We start from the raw sequence: 18,684 nt of genomic DNA, 5'->3' as shown, positions 1-18,684 counted from the left end.
CCCCACCCCTGCTCCCCCAAAAAGTCTGAAAAACAAAACAAAAGAAAAATTGTAAAGGTTGTCTCAGGTACAGCCACTTGGAAAATGGCTCGCCGCTGCCTTACGAAACTGAGCAGAGAACCGGCACTTGCAGTCTCAGCCATTTACCCAGGGGAGTGGAAGTGTGTCCGCATAACACCTGAGCACAGATGATGTGCACAGCATAAGTGTGTCCGCACAACACCTGAGCACAGATGATGTGCACAGCATAAATGTGTCCGCAAACACCTGAGCACAGATGTGCAAAGCGTAAGTGTGTCCGCACAACACCTGAGCACAGATGTGCACAGCATAAGTGTGTCCACATAACACCTGAGCACAGATGTGCACAGCATAAGTGTGTCCGCACAACACCTGAGCACAGATGTGCACAGCATAAGTGTGTCCACACAACACCTGAGCACAGATGTGCATAGCATAAGTGTGTCCACACAACACCTGAGCACAGATGTGCACAGCATAAGTGTGTCCACATAACACCTGAGCACAGATGTGCACAGCATAAGTGTGTCCGCACAACACCTGAGCACAGATGTGCACAGCATAAATGTGTCCACACAACACCTGAGCACAGATGTGCACAGCATAAGTGTGTCCGCAAACACCTGAGCACAGATGTGCACAGCATAAGTGTGTCCGCACAACACCTGAGCACAGATGTGCACAGCATAAGTGTGTCCGCACAACACCTGAGCACAGATGTGCACAGCGTAAGTGTGTCCACATAACACCTGAGCACAGATGTGCACAGCATAAGTGAGTCCGCACAACACCTGAGCACAGATGTGCACAGCGTAAGTGTGTCCGCACAACACCTGAGCACAGATGTGCACAGCGTAAGTGTGTCCGCATAACACCTGAGCACAGATGTGCACAGCATAAGTGTGTCCACATAACACCTGAGCACAGATGTGCACAGCATAAGTGTGTCCGCACAACACCTGAGCACAGATGATGTGCACAGCATAAATGTGTCCGCAAACACCTAAGCACAGATGTGCACAGCATAAGTGTGTCCACATAACACCTGAGCACAGAGGTGCACAGCATAAGTGTGTCCGCAAACACCTGAGCACAGATGTGCACAGCATAAGTGTGTCCGCAAACACCTGAGCACAGATGTGCACAGCATAAGTGTGTCCGCAAACACCTGAGCACAGATGTGCACAGCGTGTGTCCGCACAACACCTGAGCACAGATGTGCACAGCGTAAGTGTGTCTGCACAACACCTGAGCACAGATGTGCACAGCGTAAGTGTGTCCGCATAACACCTGAGCACAGATGTGCACAGCGTAAGTGTGTCCTCACAACACCTGAGCACAGATGTGCACAGCATAAGTGTGTCCGCATAACACCTGAGCACAGATGTGCACAGCGTAAGTGTGTCCGCACAACACCTGAGCACAGATGTGCACAGCGTAAGTGTGTCCGCACAACACCTGAGCACAGATGTGCACAGCATAAGTGTGTCCACATAACACCTGAGCACAGATGTGCACAGCGTGTGTCCGCACAACACCTGAGCACAGATGTGCACAGCGTAAGTGTGTCCGCACAACACCTGAGCACAGATGTGCACAGCGTGTGTCCGCACAACACCTGAGCACAGATGTGCACAGCGTAAGTGTGTCCGCACAACACCTGAGCACAGATGTGCACAGCATAAGTGTGTCCACACAACACCTGAGCACAGATGTGCACAGCATAAGTGTGTCCACATTAACACCTGAGCACAGATGTGCACAGCATAAGTGTGTCCACACAACACCTGAGCACAGATGTGCACAGCATAAGTGTCCGCACAACACCTGAGCACAGATGTGCACAGCGTAAGTGTGTCCGCACAACACCTGAGCACAGATGTGCACAGCGTAAGTGTGTCCGCACAACACCTGAGCACAGATGTGCACAGCATAAGTGTGTCCGCAAACACCTGAGCACAGATGTGCACAGCGTGTGTCCGCAAACACCTGAGCACAGATGTGCACAGCATAAGTGTGTCCGCAAACACCTGAGCACAGATGTGCACAGCGTGTGTCCGCACAACACCTGAGCACAGATGTGCACAGCGTAAGTGTGTCCGCACAACACCTGAGCACAGATGTGCACAGCGTAAGTGTGTCCGCACAACACCTGAGCACAGATGTGCACAGCATAAGTGTGTCCGCACAGCACCTGAGCACAGATGTGCACAGCATAAGTGTGTCCGCATAACACCTGAGCACAGATGTGCACAGCATAAGTGTGTCCGCACAACACCTGAGCACAGATGTGCACAGCATAAGTGTGTCCGCACAACACCTGAGCACAGATGTGCACAGCGTGTGTCCGCAAACACCTGAGCACAGATGTGCACAGCGTAAGTGTGTCCGCACAACACCTGAGCACAGATGTGCACAGCATAAGTGTGTCCGCACAACACCTGAGCACAGATGTGCACAGCATAAGTGTGTCCACATTAACACCTGAGCACAGATGTGCACAGCATAAGTGTGTCCACACAACACCTGAGCACAGATGTGCACAGCATAAGTGTGTCCGCACAACACCTGAGCACAGATGTGCACAGCGTAAGTGTGTCCGCACAACACCTGAGCACAGATGTGCACAGCGTAAGTGTGTCCGCACAACACCTGAGCACAGATGTGCACAGCATAAGTGTGTCCACATAACACCTGAGCACAGATGTGCACAGCGTGTGTCCGCACAACACCTGAGCACAGATGTGCACAGCAGCTCTACTCATAAATGCCCAGACCTGGGGTCACAGAAGATGTTCTCCAGTAGGAGAGGGATAAATAAACTGACATAGAAAGTATTATTTGGCACTAAAAATAGGTGAGCAGTCAAGGAATGGACAGACATGGAGTTTGTTTAAATGCTGTTATTAAAGAAATGCTGGTCCAAAATGACTAGAGACACTTACTTTTTTATTTTGATCGTAGGACATACTAGAAGGCAAAACTATGAAGACAGTAAGGATTAGGTCAGTGTTTGCCAGGGCTTGGTAAAGGAGGAGGGATGAAAAAAGTAGAGCATGGGATTTTTAGGGCAGTGAGACAATTCTGTGTGATGTAATATCAAGGACACATCATTAAACATTCCTCCAAACCCATATAGTGGCCGTACAAGGAATCCCCTGGGTGATAATGCTAATATATCACACAGTGTGTTTGTCAGAAGCTTAACTGGTAATGCTGATGGAGTGAGGGGCTACTCAATACAAGGGCGGGAGGGTCAGGGAAAACTACTGTGCATTCGATTTAATTTGTTTTTCTTGTTGAGACAGGATCTTGCTATGTAGCTATGGTTAGCCTGCTATGTGGTCCAGGATAGCCTTGAGCACCTAGATACCTGCTTCCCAAGTGCTAGGATTAAAGGTGTGCACCACCACATCCAGTTGTTTAATTTTGATATAATTCCTCTAAAATCTTATAAACATTTTAAAAGATGTATGAACTAGAACAGAATAAGGCAGTCAGCCAGGCTTGCCCCAGCACAGAGCCCTCCTGGTGCTCTCCGAGCTGACTCCAAGGCTCTCAGCCTGGCTCCTAAGCACACAGCACCTAAGCCATCCTCACTTTTCCAGGTCCACCCTTCCACACTTGGCCCCACTTACTTTCCCAGTAAAACAAAATGACTTAGAAAACACCTACGTCCTCTAATTTCCCTCTTGTGAGAAGGCCCTGCTACCTCATGTCCTTTACTTGGTTAACTTCTATATATATTTCCTTCCCTAATTCCTCACTTACCCAAGTCGCAGACAATGCTATATATTTGGGGGGTTGTTTTTGTTTTTAACCTGATTTTGATCTATGATCCTGTCAGACACAGTTCTAGGTCCTGAGGAACTTATCAATGAATAAAACAGACAAAACTCCTGCCCTGGAGGAGTCCACGCTCTAGAGGTACTTTTCTCCTTGGCCTATGGGTTTGAAGGAGGGCAGAAAGGGCATGCCCTTGTCTATGGTTACTGTCCACGGTGCCTAGCCTGTAGCAGATCCCAGCCCCTGCAGTGGATGGAGCTGATGGAGCTACCAGGCACCAAGGCCTTGGAGAATGTGCAGGCTAATACAATCCACATGATAAACACCATAATGGCTCTAGCAAGGAGAAGGATACCTGGGCAGGCAGAGAGGCCTGAGAGTACAGGAATCCACACAAGAGTGAGCACAAAGGGACTGTCTTTGATAACTTCCTTCCTATTACTCCTTGTTATCCTCCCTGAGGCAAATTAACATCCCCATACCTGTATATTATGGATACAGGACATTTAAGAAAGTGTAGTATGGAGTGGGTATCAGACTGGCCAGAGAGCAGGACAGTGCCTGAGAAGCTATTTCTTACACGCTCTTTGGATCATTCTGATGTAGCCAACTACACACTAGGGGTTCAGACAGTCTGTTATCCTTCAGGGTGTGCAACAATCTGTCCTTAGCCCACTGTAACTTCCTCTTCAATCTCATGTTCTGCTACCACAGCATCCATTTCCTTCGGGGCTATGCTTAAACCCCACCTTCTTGATAAATGTTTCCCAAATCATACTTCTGTCTTAAAGAAAAAGATTATGTGTATGTGCATGTGAGTGCGGGTGCCTGTGGAAGCCAGAGGTGTTAGAACCCCGTGGGACTGAAACTACAGGCTGCTGTGAGCTGCCGGGAGATAGGTTTTGAGAATTGCCCAGGTCCTCTTTTAAGAGACGTGCTTTCAACCACTGAGCCATCTCTCCAGCCCTGTTTTGTCTTGTCTTGAAGATAGGTTTTCTCTGTGTAGCCAGGCTGGTCTTGAACTATCCTCCTGCCCCAGGCTCCAGCCTTGCATTATCACACTTGTTAATACAGCATACCCCTTCCTTATCCTTCTTGTCCCCTTCCCCGTTTACTTCGGTCCAAGCGCTTAGCTCTATCTATTCTAAGTGACATCTTAAATCTGCCTCAGAGGCTCAGGAAGTCTACCCCTTCATGCCAAGAAGCTCTGCAAGCTGGTTCGTAAGTGCAACCATCATCAAAAGTTAAATGACTAAACTTATAATTACATGAATGATACTGAACACACACGAAGGTAAAAATGCTCTCGCTTGTCACTTTCTAACCTTGAAAGCCATCATTTGTGTCTCCCTGAGCGCCTTTACCCTGCAGCCCTGCAGAGCGGTACACATGGTGTATAAAGACTACTCCTGGGTGTTTTGTTCTCTACTCTGAGTCCGGTGAGCTGAAATTAACTGCAGAAGGAGCACATCACAGGAGAGGGAAGCATGACAAACTGAGTTTAACTGTGTCATTTTATTGATTTGTCCCCAGTTGCCATGGGCCATATTCAGCTTATCGACTGTCTTTGTGAACAGTCTTCTTCAGTAAGGCCATGGTCGCTCACTTACATACTATCGGTGGCTACAGAATTAAAGTAGGCTGTCACAACTATAGCTGAAAAGTCCCACAGTAGTGGCCCTTTACAGAAGAAAATGGCTGGCCACTGGTCTGGCCTTAAGAAACTATCTAAAAGGCCAGGTATGGTGGCACACACTTTTAATCCCAGCACACAAGAGGAAGAAGCAGGCAGATCTCTGTGTGTTCGAGGCCAGCCTGGTCTACAAAGCTAGTTCCAGAACAGCTAGGGCTGTTATCCAGAGAAATCCTATCGTGAAAAACCAAAAAATAAATAGAAGAAGAAGAAGAAAAGGAAGAGGAGGAAGAAGAAGAAGAAGAAGAAGAAGAAGAAGAAGAAGAAGAAGAAGAAGAAGAAGAAGAAGAAGAAGAAGAAGAAGAAGAGAAAAAGAAAGGAAGGAAGAAGAAAGAAAAAAGAAAGGAAAGAAGGAAGGAAGGAAGGAAGGAAGGAAGGAAGGCAGGCAGGCAAGCCCCGGAGCAAATATTAGTAATGCAGAGCCCATCATTAGAAGCTGAGAAAATTTTGGCACACTTTGCTTCACATTTTCATCTTCTTACCCTTCAGTTCGAGTGCAAACACCAACACAGATGTGGATACCACATCTGTTTAGACATAACCACATGCTAGCCATACATGGAAGATGTGGGCAAGATTCAAAGAAAGTATAACACAAATGTCAGCTAAATTGTGACTGACACATGCTTGCAATTCCAAGTGAGGAAACCAAGGCCGGAAGACAAGTTTGAGGCTAGCCAGGACAACACAGCAATAGGGGACGGGGCGATGGCTCAGTGGTTAAAAGCATGAACTGCTTTTACAAAGGATCCAAGTTTGGTTTCCAGCACCCAATCAGATCATAACTGCCTGCAACTCCAGCTCCAAGGGATCACACTGACTGGCACCTCCACCAACACACACACAAACACACAATGACTTTCAAACATGCAGCAGGTGCCCGGCAACACACGTGGCGTGGCTGAGTGCAGGAGCAGCTGGAGAGAGTTTTCACGGACTGGCTTGTCAGGCCTACATCACAGTCCCAGCTCTACCGCCAAGCAGCCGTGTGAACTGGGTAAATTATGTAACCTTTTAAAGTCTTTTTCTAAACTTATTTTTATTTACATTAGTGTTTTGCCTGTATGTATGTCTGTGTAAGGGTGTCAGATCTTGGAATTACAGACAGTTGTGAGCTTCCATGTAGGTGCTGGGAATTGAACCCACGTCCTCTGGAAGAGCAATCAGTGCTCTTAACCACTGAACCATCTAGCCCCGTCCTTTTAAAATCTTAGCTTCTTCTAAAAGAAGGGGTCCACCATCTTACCTCACAGGGAGGTTGTGATCATGGACATGGGTGCCTGTCACCTGCTGTGTTTCTCCAGACGGGAGTGGCCTTCTGACCCTCCAGAGACACAGCTTTGACGCTGTCACACATTTTAGTGATGTCACAGCTCACTGCCTGGCAGGTCTAGCGCCATCATATTTTGCTCAGTTCAAGGGCTGGCTGAAGTGAGAGGGGCAGGGTGCAAGCAGTGTGGGGTCCAGTCTTGCTCCTACAGCCCCAGCATGAATCCATCTACAAAGAAGAGGCCCAAGAATGGAGTGGTTTCCAAGGTCAGACTTTGTCTCGAAGCCCAGGCAAGTGAGGGATCTTATCAATGATCCAGCCTTTTAGAGAAGGGAAAGAGGAAGGGTGAAAGGAGGCCGGCAGAGTTAAAATGGTCTCAGGGTACAGTTAAAATGGTCTCAGTTTTGTTCTAAAGCCAAACTGACAAGACTCCCAGTCTAGGGTTGGTCAAAGCATGCTCAGTCAAATGGAGAGACACAGTGCAGTATGCAAGGGGTTTCCTTCTATGCTAGCTCTCCCTCTCTTCCTATCTCTCAGATGCAAGATGAGAAACTGCAGGACAAGATAAATCAGCCTGTCAGCAAACTAATTGAGCGGAACAGACTTAAAATGGTGAGATGTTCCATTTTAGCCCCTGCTTAGGAGAACCAAACCCCCTCTGAAGTGCTACCCCAGGTGCCAGACCCAGTGACCCCGGGGAGCCAGCAGATTTAGCCCTGAGCTGAGCCAAGCCATAGAAAGGGTATGGAAGGCGACCCTGGAGAACGGCAGCCTCTAATTTTCTGGTTTATTGACCCTGGCAGGTATTAAAAAACTTGTCCCTCTTGAAGTTACTCAAGAGTTCAAATGACCGGATCCGAGAACTGCATAGCCTGGCCAGAAGGTGTTGGAATTTAATAATCAGAGTTCCAAAGATCCTCCAAATCTCCTCTGGGTGAGCTCCATCCACACCCCCTCCTCACACACACACAAAATACCCAGCAACTATCTTTCCTAGGAAGAGGCACTGTGGTGAGGGACTGGGGAGCAGTGGCCTGCTTTACACAAGGGCTCTGTGCAACAGATATTTATGCAAGGTGTTTTACTGGCAGGGACTGAGACTCCAGCGATGAAGGGATTTATCTCAGCCAACTGAACTAACAATTGGCAGAGTACCTGTTTGAAGTCATTCCATTCCCACCTGAAATCAAAGCTGTGGCTCTAACAGTGACCACAGTCATCTAGTGAAGGGCCCACCTATAACTGTGGTACTGGGGAGCTTTCTCTTCCTCCTGGGCCTGCAGCCCAACCCAGAGACAGTCTCACAGACTGCCCTCTGAATCTGAAGATACATTATCTTGCTCAGAATCTGATTATTCATGGGCCACTCTAGAATTTGGGGAGCATTTATATAAGTGCCAGCCACTCTGCTTACATGTTACACATGTGCCCCCCCCCCCTTGGCTGCTTCTTCCCAACAACCTAGGTACATGAGATTATCCATCTTATGATGGAGACCCTGGCTGGGCTCTGGGAAGTGAAATGTCTTATTCCATCCAGATGATGTCTCCAAAGACTGCTCTCCAGACCAGCTGCTTCCTTGCCTCCTACCTGACAGATCTTGACAATAGGCCCCTGGTGGCCATCACTGTCATCAGCCAGGGTGAGCAGGCACGGGGCTTTGCCTGGCTCAATCTGATACTCAGACTCCCGAAAACTGTTAATTCCTTCCTCAGGCATCTCTCTCTGATGTGGCCCCTGAACGACCGGGAAGCCCAGAATCAAGCTCAGGGTTACAGACCACCACAGTTCTTGAAGCACAGAAATATCTCTTAAAAACATGTCCCTAAATCTCAATGTGAGAGGTACCTTGCCCTCATCCTGCCTTCTACCTAGCCCAGGTGAGGGTACGGAGAAGCTTCTTCAGAGACCCATGGTTTCTTAGAATATAATTGGAAAGGAACACTGGGCAGTCTTCCCTCTTGGCTGAGACAGAAGCCTAGTGTAGCGGAAGGTGCCAACAAAATATATACCCTTGGGCTCCTCAAATACTGGTCATGCCTTCTGCCTTTCCAATGTCTCACATCCTTTCTACTAAAACTAATAGTACCTCCAGGCACTAGAGACATTTCTTTCAGTCTAGCTCTAGCAGGCTCCCTGAACCAGCACCATAGCGACTGCTCAGGACTGGGTTAGAAGGACCCTTGCTCCGCTGACCTTTCCTTTCCCCGTCAGGGATAACAACGTGAAAATGAAACAAAAGAATGAAGAGCTGCAAAACGTTCTGGCCCTGGTGAAGCAACCGGAATCCAGGAAAGCAGAGCCCATAGAGAAACCTAATGAAAACACGTCAGAGGAGTGGAAACCCACGGAAGGGTCAGAGGAGTCACCTGCAGCAGCGGCACGGAGAAAAAAGCAGGCAAAGCCTAAAGTCCCCAAGATAGCAAAGAATCATGGCTTGCTTACCAGAGCCCAGAAGAGGAAACTACATGTTAAGGAGCCCCGAATTGTCTTCCTGAAGATCTACAATCACAGAACTCTCAAGATGAACATGAAACCACTGGATGAAACTGACCAGTTGGTCTGGTTTGAAGGGCTTCCCACACGCATCCACCCCCCAGGGCGCCGGATCATGTGCAGATCATCTGCCTTACGCCACGTCAGGCGCCCCTGTACCCGGTTCTGCTCGGTGTCACTTTGAGCTGCCTGTGTAGCATCCATATGAGGTGGGTATGACGACACCACTGCCAGGCCAAGGCAAGATGCAGCCCCTCATGCAGGCCCACACCTGAGCCCTAGACTCGGGTTTGGGTCTTGCTGACTGTGGCTGGCTGGACTGGGAGGCCCCATACCCAGAGAGAGGAAGCCATTGACCAGACCACACAGCAGGGTAATAGCTGGGCTGAGGATGCAGCTCAGCTGACTGGGCTCTAGGGAAGGTGCAATGGAAATGTGGAAGCCAGTATATCATCTAGTTGTCTGGAGACCCCAGGAGAGTGGGAACCACCGCTGTGGCCCTGAATCCCAAAGGATGTTCAAGCTAGGGAGGAGGGAAGTAGCCACACCAGGCTTTGCTGCATCTCCCCCCCTTAGGCTAAATCAACTCTATTTGATTTAGTCACGTTTTAAGTAAGACTTATGCTAAAAAGAAAAAGTTCTTAAACAAAGACAAGAAACTCTTCCCATCATGGCTTGAGGTGCTCATGAAGGGAAGAGGGCGACTGACTCCTGAGGTCCACCTTAAAGGGTTCCCTTTAAGTTGGAGATAGCCCCAACTTGCCACAAAAACCAAGGGTCCAAGGCCCTGTGCCCACTCACTGGACAACAGCACCCCCTGGGGGTTATTTCTATGACTAACATGGAGCTCTCTGCTGGCAGGTGGTGTAACCCTGGAAGGGAACTTGAAGTTTAAGAAGAGAAGTAGAGATCCTGCAATCAGCTAATGGGAGGGAAGAGCAGGAATTTCCCGAGTTTACAATAATCGCTCATATGCCACTGAACAATATCACCACTGGCTCCGCCTGTCTAGTGCTGGCAATCACATACATATGAAGGGCAAGGATCCTGGGGGAGGTGCAGGGGGGGAGGGAGTGTATGTCGTGGGTCCATCCCTAGGCTCCTAAAGTCATTTCCTAAAACCACAGCAGAAAATCTACCAAGTTGTAATCCTTCAACATCCCCCACAGGCTGGCTCCTTTGGGCAGTGCACACTTCCTCTATGAAGTCATTTGTCTCCTGGGTGCAGGTGCCTCACAATGGTCCTGTGATCCGAGAGGCAGAAACTTGTACACCTATATAGCAAATGACTTACCCCAGCTTCCACAGAGAGGAGGCGCTGGAGCAAAATCTAATCCCCCTGCCCCCGCCCCAGTCTCCTGGCTTCTCCATCCCACTTTCCCAAGAGGGAAAAAGTCACATGCAGAGCCCGCCTTGGCCAATGGAGTCATCCCAGAATCCAGCTCCCCATTGACTATCAATGCATGTGGTGTCAATAACTGGGCCTCCTGGATCTCAGATCATAGGAAACACCAGGGTAGGTGGGGAGTTGGCACTGTGTCCTACAGTTCAGGTGTAATAGCACAGTCACCCTGAAGCCCAATCCCTGGCTGACTTTATCGGTCAGGAGCACTATTTGTCAGTAGGAACTATAGGGCCTTGCACACACGGTTGAGGAGATGGGGCAGGGGAACCCAGGTTTTCTTTGGACAAAGACTAGAATCCTTCTAATAGCCTCCTGAGGCTAGCAGCAATCAATGGGTGTGCCTGCAGGTGAGGTACCCGGCCTTTGAGCCACCGAAGGGCAGGGTCGCAGAGCCCTTCTGGAGAGGCAGGGCAGTGATGACAAGATCTCATTTGGGAGGGAGATTGATGGGAGGACCGGTGTCTTAACCTTCCTCTCGCACTGCCCCTGCCTACTATGCATGGCACTGCCATCTACATTGGAGGGGCAGCCTCACATGGGCCAGTCAGAGCCAAACCTGGCACCAGGACTGTCCCACTATCCTGCTGCTTCCTATGGGCGCAGCCCAGTGCTATCTGAGCACTCTGTGTGGCCCTTCTGTACGTCACCGCCCCTGCCATTTCCCAGCAACCTCTTCCCCAGTCACTCCTTCCAGCTGTTTCCTGCTCAGTGGTCTCCATCTTGAGTCCCCTCAACCTTGGTAAACTTTTCTTCAATTTCTTTTTTTTTTAATATTTATTTATTATGTATACAATATTCTGTCTCTTTGTATGCCTGCAGGCCAGAAGAGGGCACCTGACCCCATTACAGATGGTTGTGAGCCACCATGTGGTTACTGGGAATTGAACTCAGGACCTTTGGAAGAGCAGGGAATGCTCTTAACCTCTGAGCCATCTCTCCAGCCCCCCCTCAATTTCTTTCCAACCTCCTTCTTATCAAATGGTGTGGTGAACTTGTGACCTCAGATGGGTATCCCTCAGTGGGTAGCCAGGGCAGCAAGCTCTGTCTTCATGGCAACCTGTTCAGAGAGGGACTCAAGTACAGGCCCCAGTGGAGAAGGCCTGCTCAGGGCTGGCAATTTCCCCTGTGTGCCCCGAGAGAAGAGGGGAGCTGAGCCGTGTGGGCAGAGCCTGAGGTCTAGCATGGCCTGTGGAAGGAAGGCCCAGTATCTCCCAACAGGACTTCTTCCAGCCTCCCCATACCCTTGACATGACCACCATCAGCTTACATCCCACTGTCCACTTTCCTGTATGTAAGGAAGTCCACTTAAGTCTGACGTTCTTCTGGGTTTGGTAAACCCATTATTTGAGGAAAGCATATCCCAGAAATGGCTTCCTAAGAGTAAAGTGGAGGGGTGTGTATGTGTGTATATACGTATGATCAAACTGAACTCAAGCATCTACTCAACAACTTAAGTCATAGGACCTCTGAACTTGGCTTCTCCTATTTTTGGGGTGTGTGTGTGTGTGTGCGAGCGTGCACATGTGCGCAGGGTATCAAATCCACAGTATCGCACATGCTAGCCAAACACTCTATCACTACAAAGAGCCAGATCCCCAGCTCCCCCCCCACACACTTTTTTTGAGATAGAATTTCATTGCATAGCATTGGCTGGTGTTAAACTTGCTATGTAGACCAGGCTGGCCTCAAACTCAGATTTGCCTGCCTTTGCCTCCAGAATGCTGAGATTAAAGGTGTGCACCACCACAGCTCACTATTTCAATTGTTTTTTTTTTTTTAAGGGACATAAGCTGGGAGTAGTGGCACAGCTTTAATTCCCAGCATTTGGAAACAGAAGAAAGATGAATCTCTGTGAATTCAAGGACATCCTGGTCTATATAGCAATTATTAGGGCTACATAGTGAAACATTGTCTCAAAAAAAGGGGGACACTAACACACATTTCAGAGAGTCTGAAGTAATGAGGCTTATGCAGGGAAGCCAGTTTGTGGGGTGCTGAAGGACTTCAGCCTTTCCCTAGACTTCCCCAGTTCTGCGCCAGACTTGCTCAGTGTTGGCTCCGCCTCTCCCTGGTGAGCTCCTCCTACCTAAGAGCCTGACCTAGCTGTCAGTTTCCCAATATGTCCCAATTATCTGGCTCAAGTTCACTCAATCATGCAGGACGTAAAAAGACGAGGCTTTTGAGCAGCTGTGTGATGTTGGGGTGAACTCCCACGTCTATAAAACAAATAGTGGTCCCGATACAGGGATTGAGAGAGAACTCACAATCAGCGCCCTGCAGGTTCGGCCAAGAGGAGAAAGCAGGATGCGGTCCCCTCCACTGTAAAGCGGGAAAGGGGGAGGGAAGCTGGAAACTCAGAATCACGGGTTACTTCCTACCTGCCAGACACTGTGCAATTCTCACAATAATCAAAGAAATGAGTACACTCTGCCCTCCACAGTCCTGCATGCATGGGTTCTATACCCTGGGATTCAGCCAGTTGTAAATGGAAAATATTCAGTAAAGATGTCCATCCATACTGAGCATGTATACTTTCCCTGTTCCCTGAACAATGATGTATAGCCCCCACCACCATCCTGATATTGTACCATCTGAAGTATGAAGAACATGTATATAGTTACAAGGAAACACTACACCATTATCTTTTGCAGGGGTGGGGGTTGGAGAGTAAGACCCAACACACCCTAGCCAAGCCAGCTACCAATTCGGCAATTCTTCTCGAGCCATTGCAGCTTCCTAGTCCTCCATCCTGCCACCATTCCTAAAGACTCGAGGATGGAGGGCCAGGACGACTCAGCTTCTATTCTCTTCCCTGCCTCAATACTCTTTTCAGTAGCTTTATCACCTTCCTCCAAGATGTGCCTGCCCTTTGGTCAGAAGGAAGTCACCCTGAAGCCACAGAGAGTCCAAGAAACTCAGCTTCCAGAAGACTTACTGAGCTATGAACCCTTCAGGACTTGAGGACCTAGAGCCTTCCTCAAAACCCCTCCCTCCAAGATCTCTGTCAGTGCATTCTGGCTTCCACATAGTTGATCTAGACAGGGCTGCTTAGACAGGAAGCATTAGAGGTGCCTCTGAGCCACACTTCCCTCATCTTTTGGGGCTATAAACTGTTTTAAGTGGCAATTACACACTTCTCCACATTTCTCTCCAAATGGTCTAAATTCAGATGTTAGGCAGAGTGAAGGAAGAGGCAGGGTCAAGACTTGAGCTCTCCAGAAAGGTATATTCTTTCACCAGGAAGCTGGACGTAGGTTTCTCATCTAGACTGTAGCCTTTATCTTTCCGAGTTAAACACCCAGCCTGCGTTCCTGCGTCACTTGCTAATCCGTGGTCCTAATTTGTATGTTACCTATGCACTGTTCTTGAATAGCTAGTGACGTATATAAAGTTCTGCTCAAGCACTGGGATTTGAAGGTCTAAGGTTATAGTCTGCTGAACCAATCAGAGCTTATACATCCCAGTTGTTGACCTCTGCTGCACAAGCGTATCATTGCCACTTTCAGAGCCCAGATTCTGAGGTTGACAAATAACCACAGGCAAGTTCCATAGTTTCATCATCTGTAAGGTGTGGATGATGGAGCTGGGCGGTGGTGGAGAACACCCTGGCCACTGTGGAGGAAGAGGCGGGTGCATCTCTAGGAGCTCGAGGCCATCCTGGTCTATAGAGTGAGTTTCAGGTCAGCCAGGGCTACACAGGGCCCTGACTCAAAACAAAACCACCAAACAAACAATAAACAACCAAACAAAAAACAGAAGATATGGATGATGGGACTTCCTACTGAGATTGCCACATGAGAAAAAACAAATCCCTGGCCTTCTGCTAGATAGACACCCGTTAAGCACTCAACAGAATAGATGCATTTGTTATGAAATTGACAAAATGTCACTGCCACTGCAGACTGTAACTCACTTCTAGAAACCATTCACATTGCTGCTTTAGAAACTGTACGCATCTGAAAATCATACACTGTGTGTGCGCACGTGCGGAGCCCAGAGCAGAACATCAGATGTTATTTTCTAACACACTCTGCCTAGTATCTTGAGACAGGTATCTCACTGACTTGGAAACCTGTTATTTCAGCTAGGCAAGACGGCCAGCAAGCTATGGGGATATACCTGTCTCCATACCCTCAGTTTCTGTCTCCCTGCCTTCTGGGGAAGTTCATGCAATTTTTTAGTCAACTGTCACTCAGCTGTCATTATATTACTGGGGTTAAAAAAACAAACAAAAAAGTCACCTTGGTTCCTTCTGGTGCTTTTTCAATTTCCAAAAATCGAATGGGCATCAAAAGACATAGGTTTCTCATCAAAGGAGTTACGCAGGCAAAGCTAGCACAAGCAACTGAAGAGAACACCAGCACTGTTCTTGCCTGGAGAGGCAGACTCCTCAGCTCCAGGGAGACCACAGCCACGCTCAACGTTCTAGCCCTTCATTGTGGTCACGTGCCCGAGGAGTGTGTCGGAGGAAATCCACCAATGCAGCTGGGTCGAGGCCCTGCAGCCGCGGAGCCACAACCCCGAGTGACCAAGGGCCTCATGCTAGCTCACTCACAGCTTTTGCCCGGGCGCTTTCATTCTCAGATTTTCATTCTGCCAGTTGAGACTCCCTACTCTACAAGGCCGAGAGCCAAGAGGCAAGAAAGGCTCCCTAGGGAGGAAGCAAAACTCATCTTTAGCTGTGAGACTCAGCTCTCTTGGGCAAGCTCCAGAAACCAAAAAAACACGGCCTGCTTCATACAAGTGCATGCCGTGTACGTGCTCAGGGACCACGCGTGCAGCATCGCAGGGGCAGATGCAGGCCGAGTGCTCTTGTTTTGTGAGACAGGGATTCACTATAACATCTGTGTTGATCATTCAGACCAGGTTAGCCTCAAACTCATGATCCTCCTACCTTAGTCTCGAGTATTAGGGTAACCAAGGGCTACCATACTTATCCTGGCAGTTAGTACTTCATCTGATTGGAGAAATCACTCTGGGAAAGGAGGAAATACTAATTCTTATGACTCCTGTGCACAGCTGCTTTCTCTTGCCCTAAAAGTGACATCATAAAGTAAGTACAGGCAAAAGTGTGGAAAATACCGTATTTATGTACCTAGAAAGGACAGCTGCCAGCACCTCACAGAGGAAACGCTAGGAGCAAACTCTAGCCTTCACAGCAAATTCCTGTCTCCTCCAGTACCGTCAGTGGAGCCTACCATGGGGAAGCTGAGCACCCATCATACCCTCCCCCACCACAGAGTTCAAACAAGAGAGGAAAAAGAAACTCTTGCCACAACTGAGGTCCAGTGGGAGCTGGGGCCTGGTCATTCCTAGAGAGCAGACCGTGGCTTTTATTATGAAGCTAAGGCTGCGGGAAAGGGGTGCTTCTCTGGGTCCTGCGGCCCGCTGGGTAGAGTCCATACAGAGATTCTCGGACACACAAACACACTTCTGTATGTGTCTAACAGGGCACAGGCTGTGCATTGCTCTTGTGCTTGAGGCCTCATCCTTCGTCCTCTGACAGCGGCCTAGTACTTTGCACCTACACCTCTTTTGTGGCTACGAACCCAGAAGTCAAATGTTTCTCCACACAGAACCACTGTGATTTGGCAACGGGGCAAAGGTACCAGCTGTCCCAAAGGGCAAGACAGGCAACCAGAAGAGTGTTTGCGCCAATCAGATATTCTTGATTTTTTTTTTCCTTTTTAAAAATAACAGGCTGGTGACGGTATGATGGCTCAAGAGTTGACATGGTTCCAAATCTGTTACCACCCTCTATGAGGTCCCCGTCCTGGCTTCCAGATATCAAAGCTCCAGCAGGCAGAGGCCATTCTTGCAGCTGCGATCATGACTGCTACCTGCCTTTGTGACAGGACCTCACTATCTCTCCAACAGACTTCACATTTCCAGGGTTCCTCTCCGACTTGGGCTGGACCCCATCTGGAGGTCTGAGCAGCCCAAGGTGACAGGGGGCCCAAATGCCAGCAGAGTATCCGAAGGGCTCAACTCTAGACATTGGATTTAGGGGCTGAGCTGAGGGGGATCTCCTTGAGTTCCGTCCGCATGCACAGGTATTCCCCGATGACGGCCATGAGTGCAATGCACACAGCCTGGACCAGCCACCAGGTCAGCGCCGAGGGGAAGCGGGAGCTGTAGAGCCAACAGCCCAGGAGGTGAAAGAAATGGACAGTCACAGTGAAATCCAGACACTGCTTCCCTCGCCGGATGAAGTACAGCAAGCCCAGGGCACTGTGGGGAAAGGACATCAGCGCGTTGTCACTGGGTTGTCCTGGCCTTACTTACATTAAGTCCTTGGGGACGTGGGGGACAATTAGGATGACAGCACAGTGGTCAGAAGCGAGCAAAGTGAGTGAGAAGCAAGGGTTGTTATCTCAGATGCTGAGAGACCTGCCGGGTGACATCAAGACTGGGTCTGACAGAACGGGGGAAGATGAGTTGGATGACAAACACCCACCAGGAATGGTACACACCAAGACTGGTGTGTACCAAAAAGTACACATGCTCTATGCAAAATGCAGACAGAAGCTACTTGCACCCAGGCAAATCTTGGCACTTGGAATCAATCCACTTTCCCACTATTCAAGAGAAGCCAGAAATCTAGACATTCCCCACCTTCAGCATAAAGTCATAATATAATGTACACGAGATTGTTTAAAGTACTACCCATGGATAAATCGTACAACTAGGAGCTAAGTGATCAGATTAGTCCCACTTTACTGAAGAGGAAAAGTGATAAAGCTGTCCAAATTTGCTACACTAGTGGTAAGGTGGTGGATGACTGAAGGCCAGGCGAGTCTGCTTTAAGTCTAAGACCTTGGTCCCTATGCTAGACTGATCCTCAAAAAAGGGCAGTGGTCATGAGTGACCTTAAATGTTACCTAGTCCAACCCCTGGACTATATACAAGGAGCCCGGGTCCCAGAGAGGAGGAAAGTAACTGGGTCAATGGCACAGAGCAAGAATGGAAGCCAATTCTCCTGGTTCCTGGTCTAATTCTTCAGCTCACGCCACATCTGGGTACACGATCAAGCAGCACACACACACAGTGACCGAAGAACTTTGAACTTAATTCAAAACAACAATGGAGACCCACGACAGGGCCAGTCCATAGAAATATGCTCTTCCACCCATCTTACCATTCCCAAGAAGTGCCAGACTGCCTCTTGTTTACATTTAGGAAGTTGGTTCCCGTTAGACACAAAAGTACAGTAGAGCTGGTGATACTCACCAGGTAAGGGCGTTGAGGACGAAGGACATCATTGAGAGCCGGCCTGGAGGGGTGGAAAAGCCCAGGATCTGAGGGGGAATCACAAAGGGAGATATGCTAGAGAAGCGACTTGGCGGAGCCCCAGATTCCTAGCAAACAGCCTATGGCACAAGCACTCGTCCCAGAGTACAGAAGACAACACCTTCATCCACACAGAAACCTATTTCCCACATGGTTCTTTTGCACACACCCCCTGTGGAATCTCATTTGAGCCTCATGGTATGAGGGAAGGATACCATTTTCCTTTTACAAAAGAAGACACAGGGTTTAGAGAAGTTGCCTGAGGTGATGCAGTGACTAAGAAGCAAGAGTCAAAAAGGATGTCCAGCAAACTAATGCTCCACAGGCCAGGCTTTGTTTTTGCAAATAAAGATTTATTGAAACATAGTTCACAATTTTCTGGCTTACTTATGATTGCTTTTGTACTATAAAGGTAGAGTTGAATGGCATTACCAAAAAACCCTTACTATCTCATCCTTCCAAAAACTGTTTGCTGAACCTTGAGTTGGAACCCAGGTTGTGTGCATCAGCCCCTCTGCAACAAAACTGGATTCTCATATGCCCTTACAAGAAGGATGGCGCCTCCCACAAAGTGTTCAGCACCTAGAATGTGTGCAGTGTTTATTACTGACAGAGTACTATTAAGTACTAAATATCCGAACATAATTCAGCTTGCAAAAGCCTTTGACATCCATGATCTCACAATGCTACTACTATCTCTTCTCAAATAATTAGTTATCCAAA

At 48.6% G+C, this 18,684-nt stretch overlaps 2 protein-coding genes across 5 annotated transcripts in view; one reads left to right on the top strand and one right to left on the bottom strand.

Annotated features, from left to right (window-relative positions):
• Sys1 (SYS1 golgi trafficking protein) overlaps positions 1–18,684 on the bottom strand; it is a 33,649-nt gene that overhangs the window by 13,191 nt on the left and 1,774 nt on the right. For 2 of the 4 annotated variants that reach the window (XM_075963008.1, XM_075963009.1), the window contains exons 3-4: positions 17,902–17,969; positions 15,956–16,902 (exon numbers count right to left, since the gene is read on the bottom strand). In XM_075963008.1, coding sequence (XP_075819123.1) covers positions 16,662–16,902; positions 17,902–17,969 — 309 coding nt within the window. In that variant the 3' untranslated portion in view covers positions 15,956–16,661. Of the gene's footprint in view, positions 1–15,955; positions 16,903–17,901; positions 17,970–18,684 lie in introns of those variants that run through there. The other 2 variants (XR_012909735.1, XM_075963010.1) reach the window with 1 other exon arrangement.
• Tp53tg5 (TP53 target 5) lies at positions 6,989–9,450 on the top strand. The gene is made up of 4 exons (XM_075963978.1): positions 6,989–7,036; positions 7,308–7,382; positions 7,574–7,704; positions 8,985–9,450. Exons 1-4 carry the CDS (start codon positions 6,989–6,991, stop codon positions 9,448–9,450), a joined length of 720 nt encoding a protein of 239 aa, XP_075820093.1.

The sequence above is a fragment of the Microtus pennsylvanicus genome, chromosome 2 (assembly GCF_037038515.1).
Source record: "Microtus pennsylvanicus isolate mMicPen1 chromosome 2, mMicPen1.hap1, whole genome shotgun sequence".
NCBI lineage: Eukaryota > Metazoa > Chordata > Mammalia > Rodentia > Cricetidae > Microtus > Microtus pennsylvanicus.
Note: the sequence above shows the minus strand (reverse complement) of the source record. Positions and strands in the feature narration are given on the sequence as shown.

Coding starts and splice junctions, on each gene's coding strand:
- Tp53tg5 (XM_075963978.1), top strand. CDS start 6,989: ATGAATCCATCTACAAAGAAGAGGCCCAAGAATGGAGTGGTTTCCAAG. Junction 7,037..7,307: donor AGAATGGAGTGGTTTCCAAG/GTCAGACTTTGT, acceptor CCTATCTCTCAG/ATGCAAGATGAGAAACTGCA. Junction 7,705..8,984: donor ATCCTCCAAATCTCCTCTGG/GTGAGCTCCATC, acceptor TTTCCCCGTCAG/GGATAACAACGTGAAAATGA.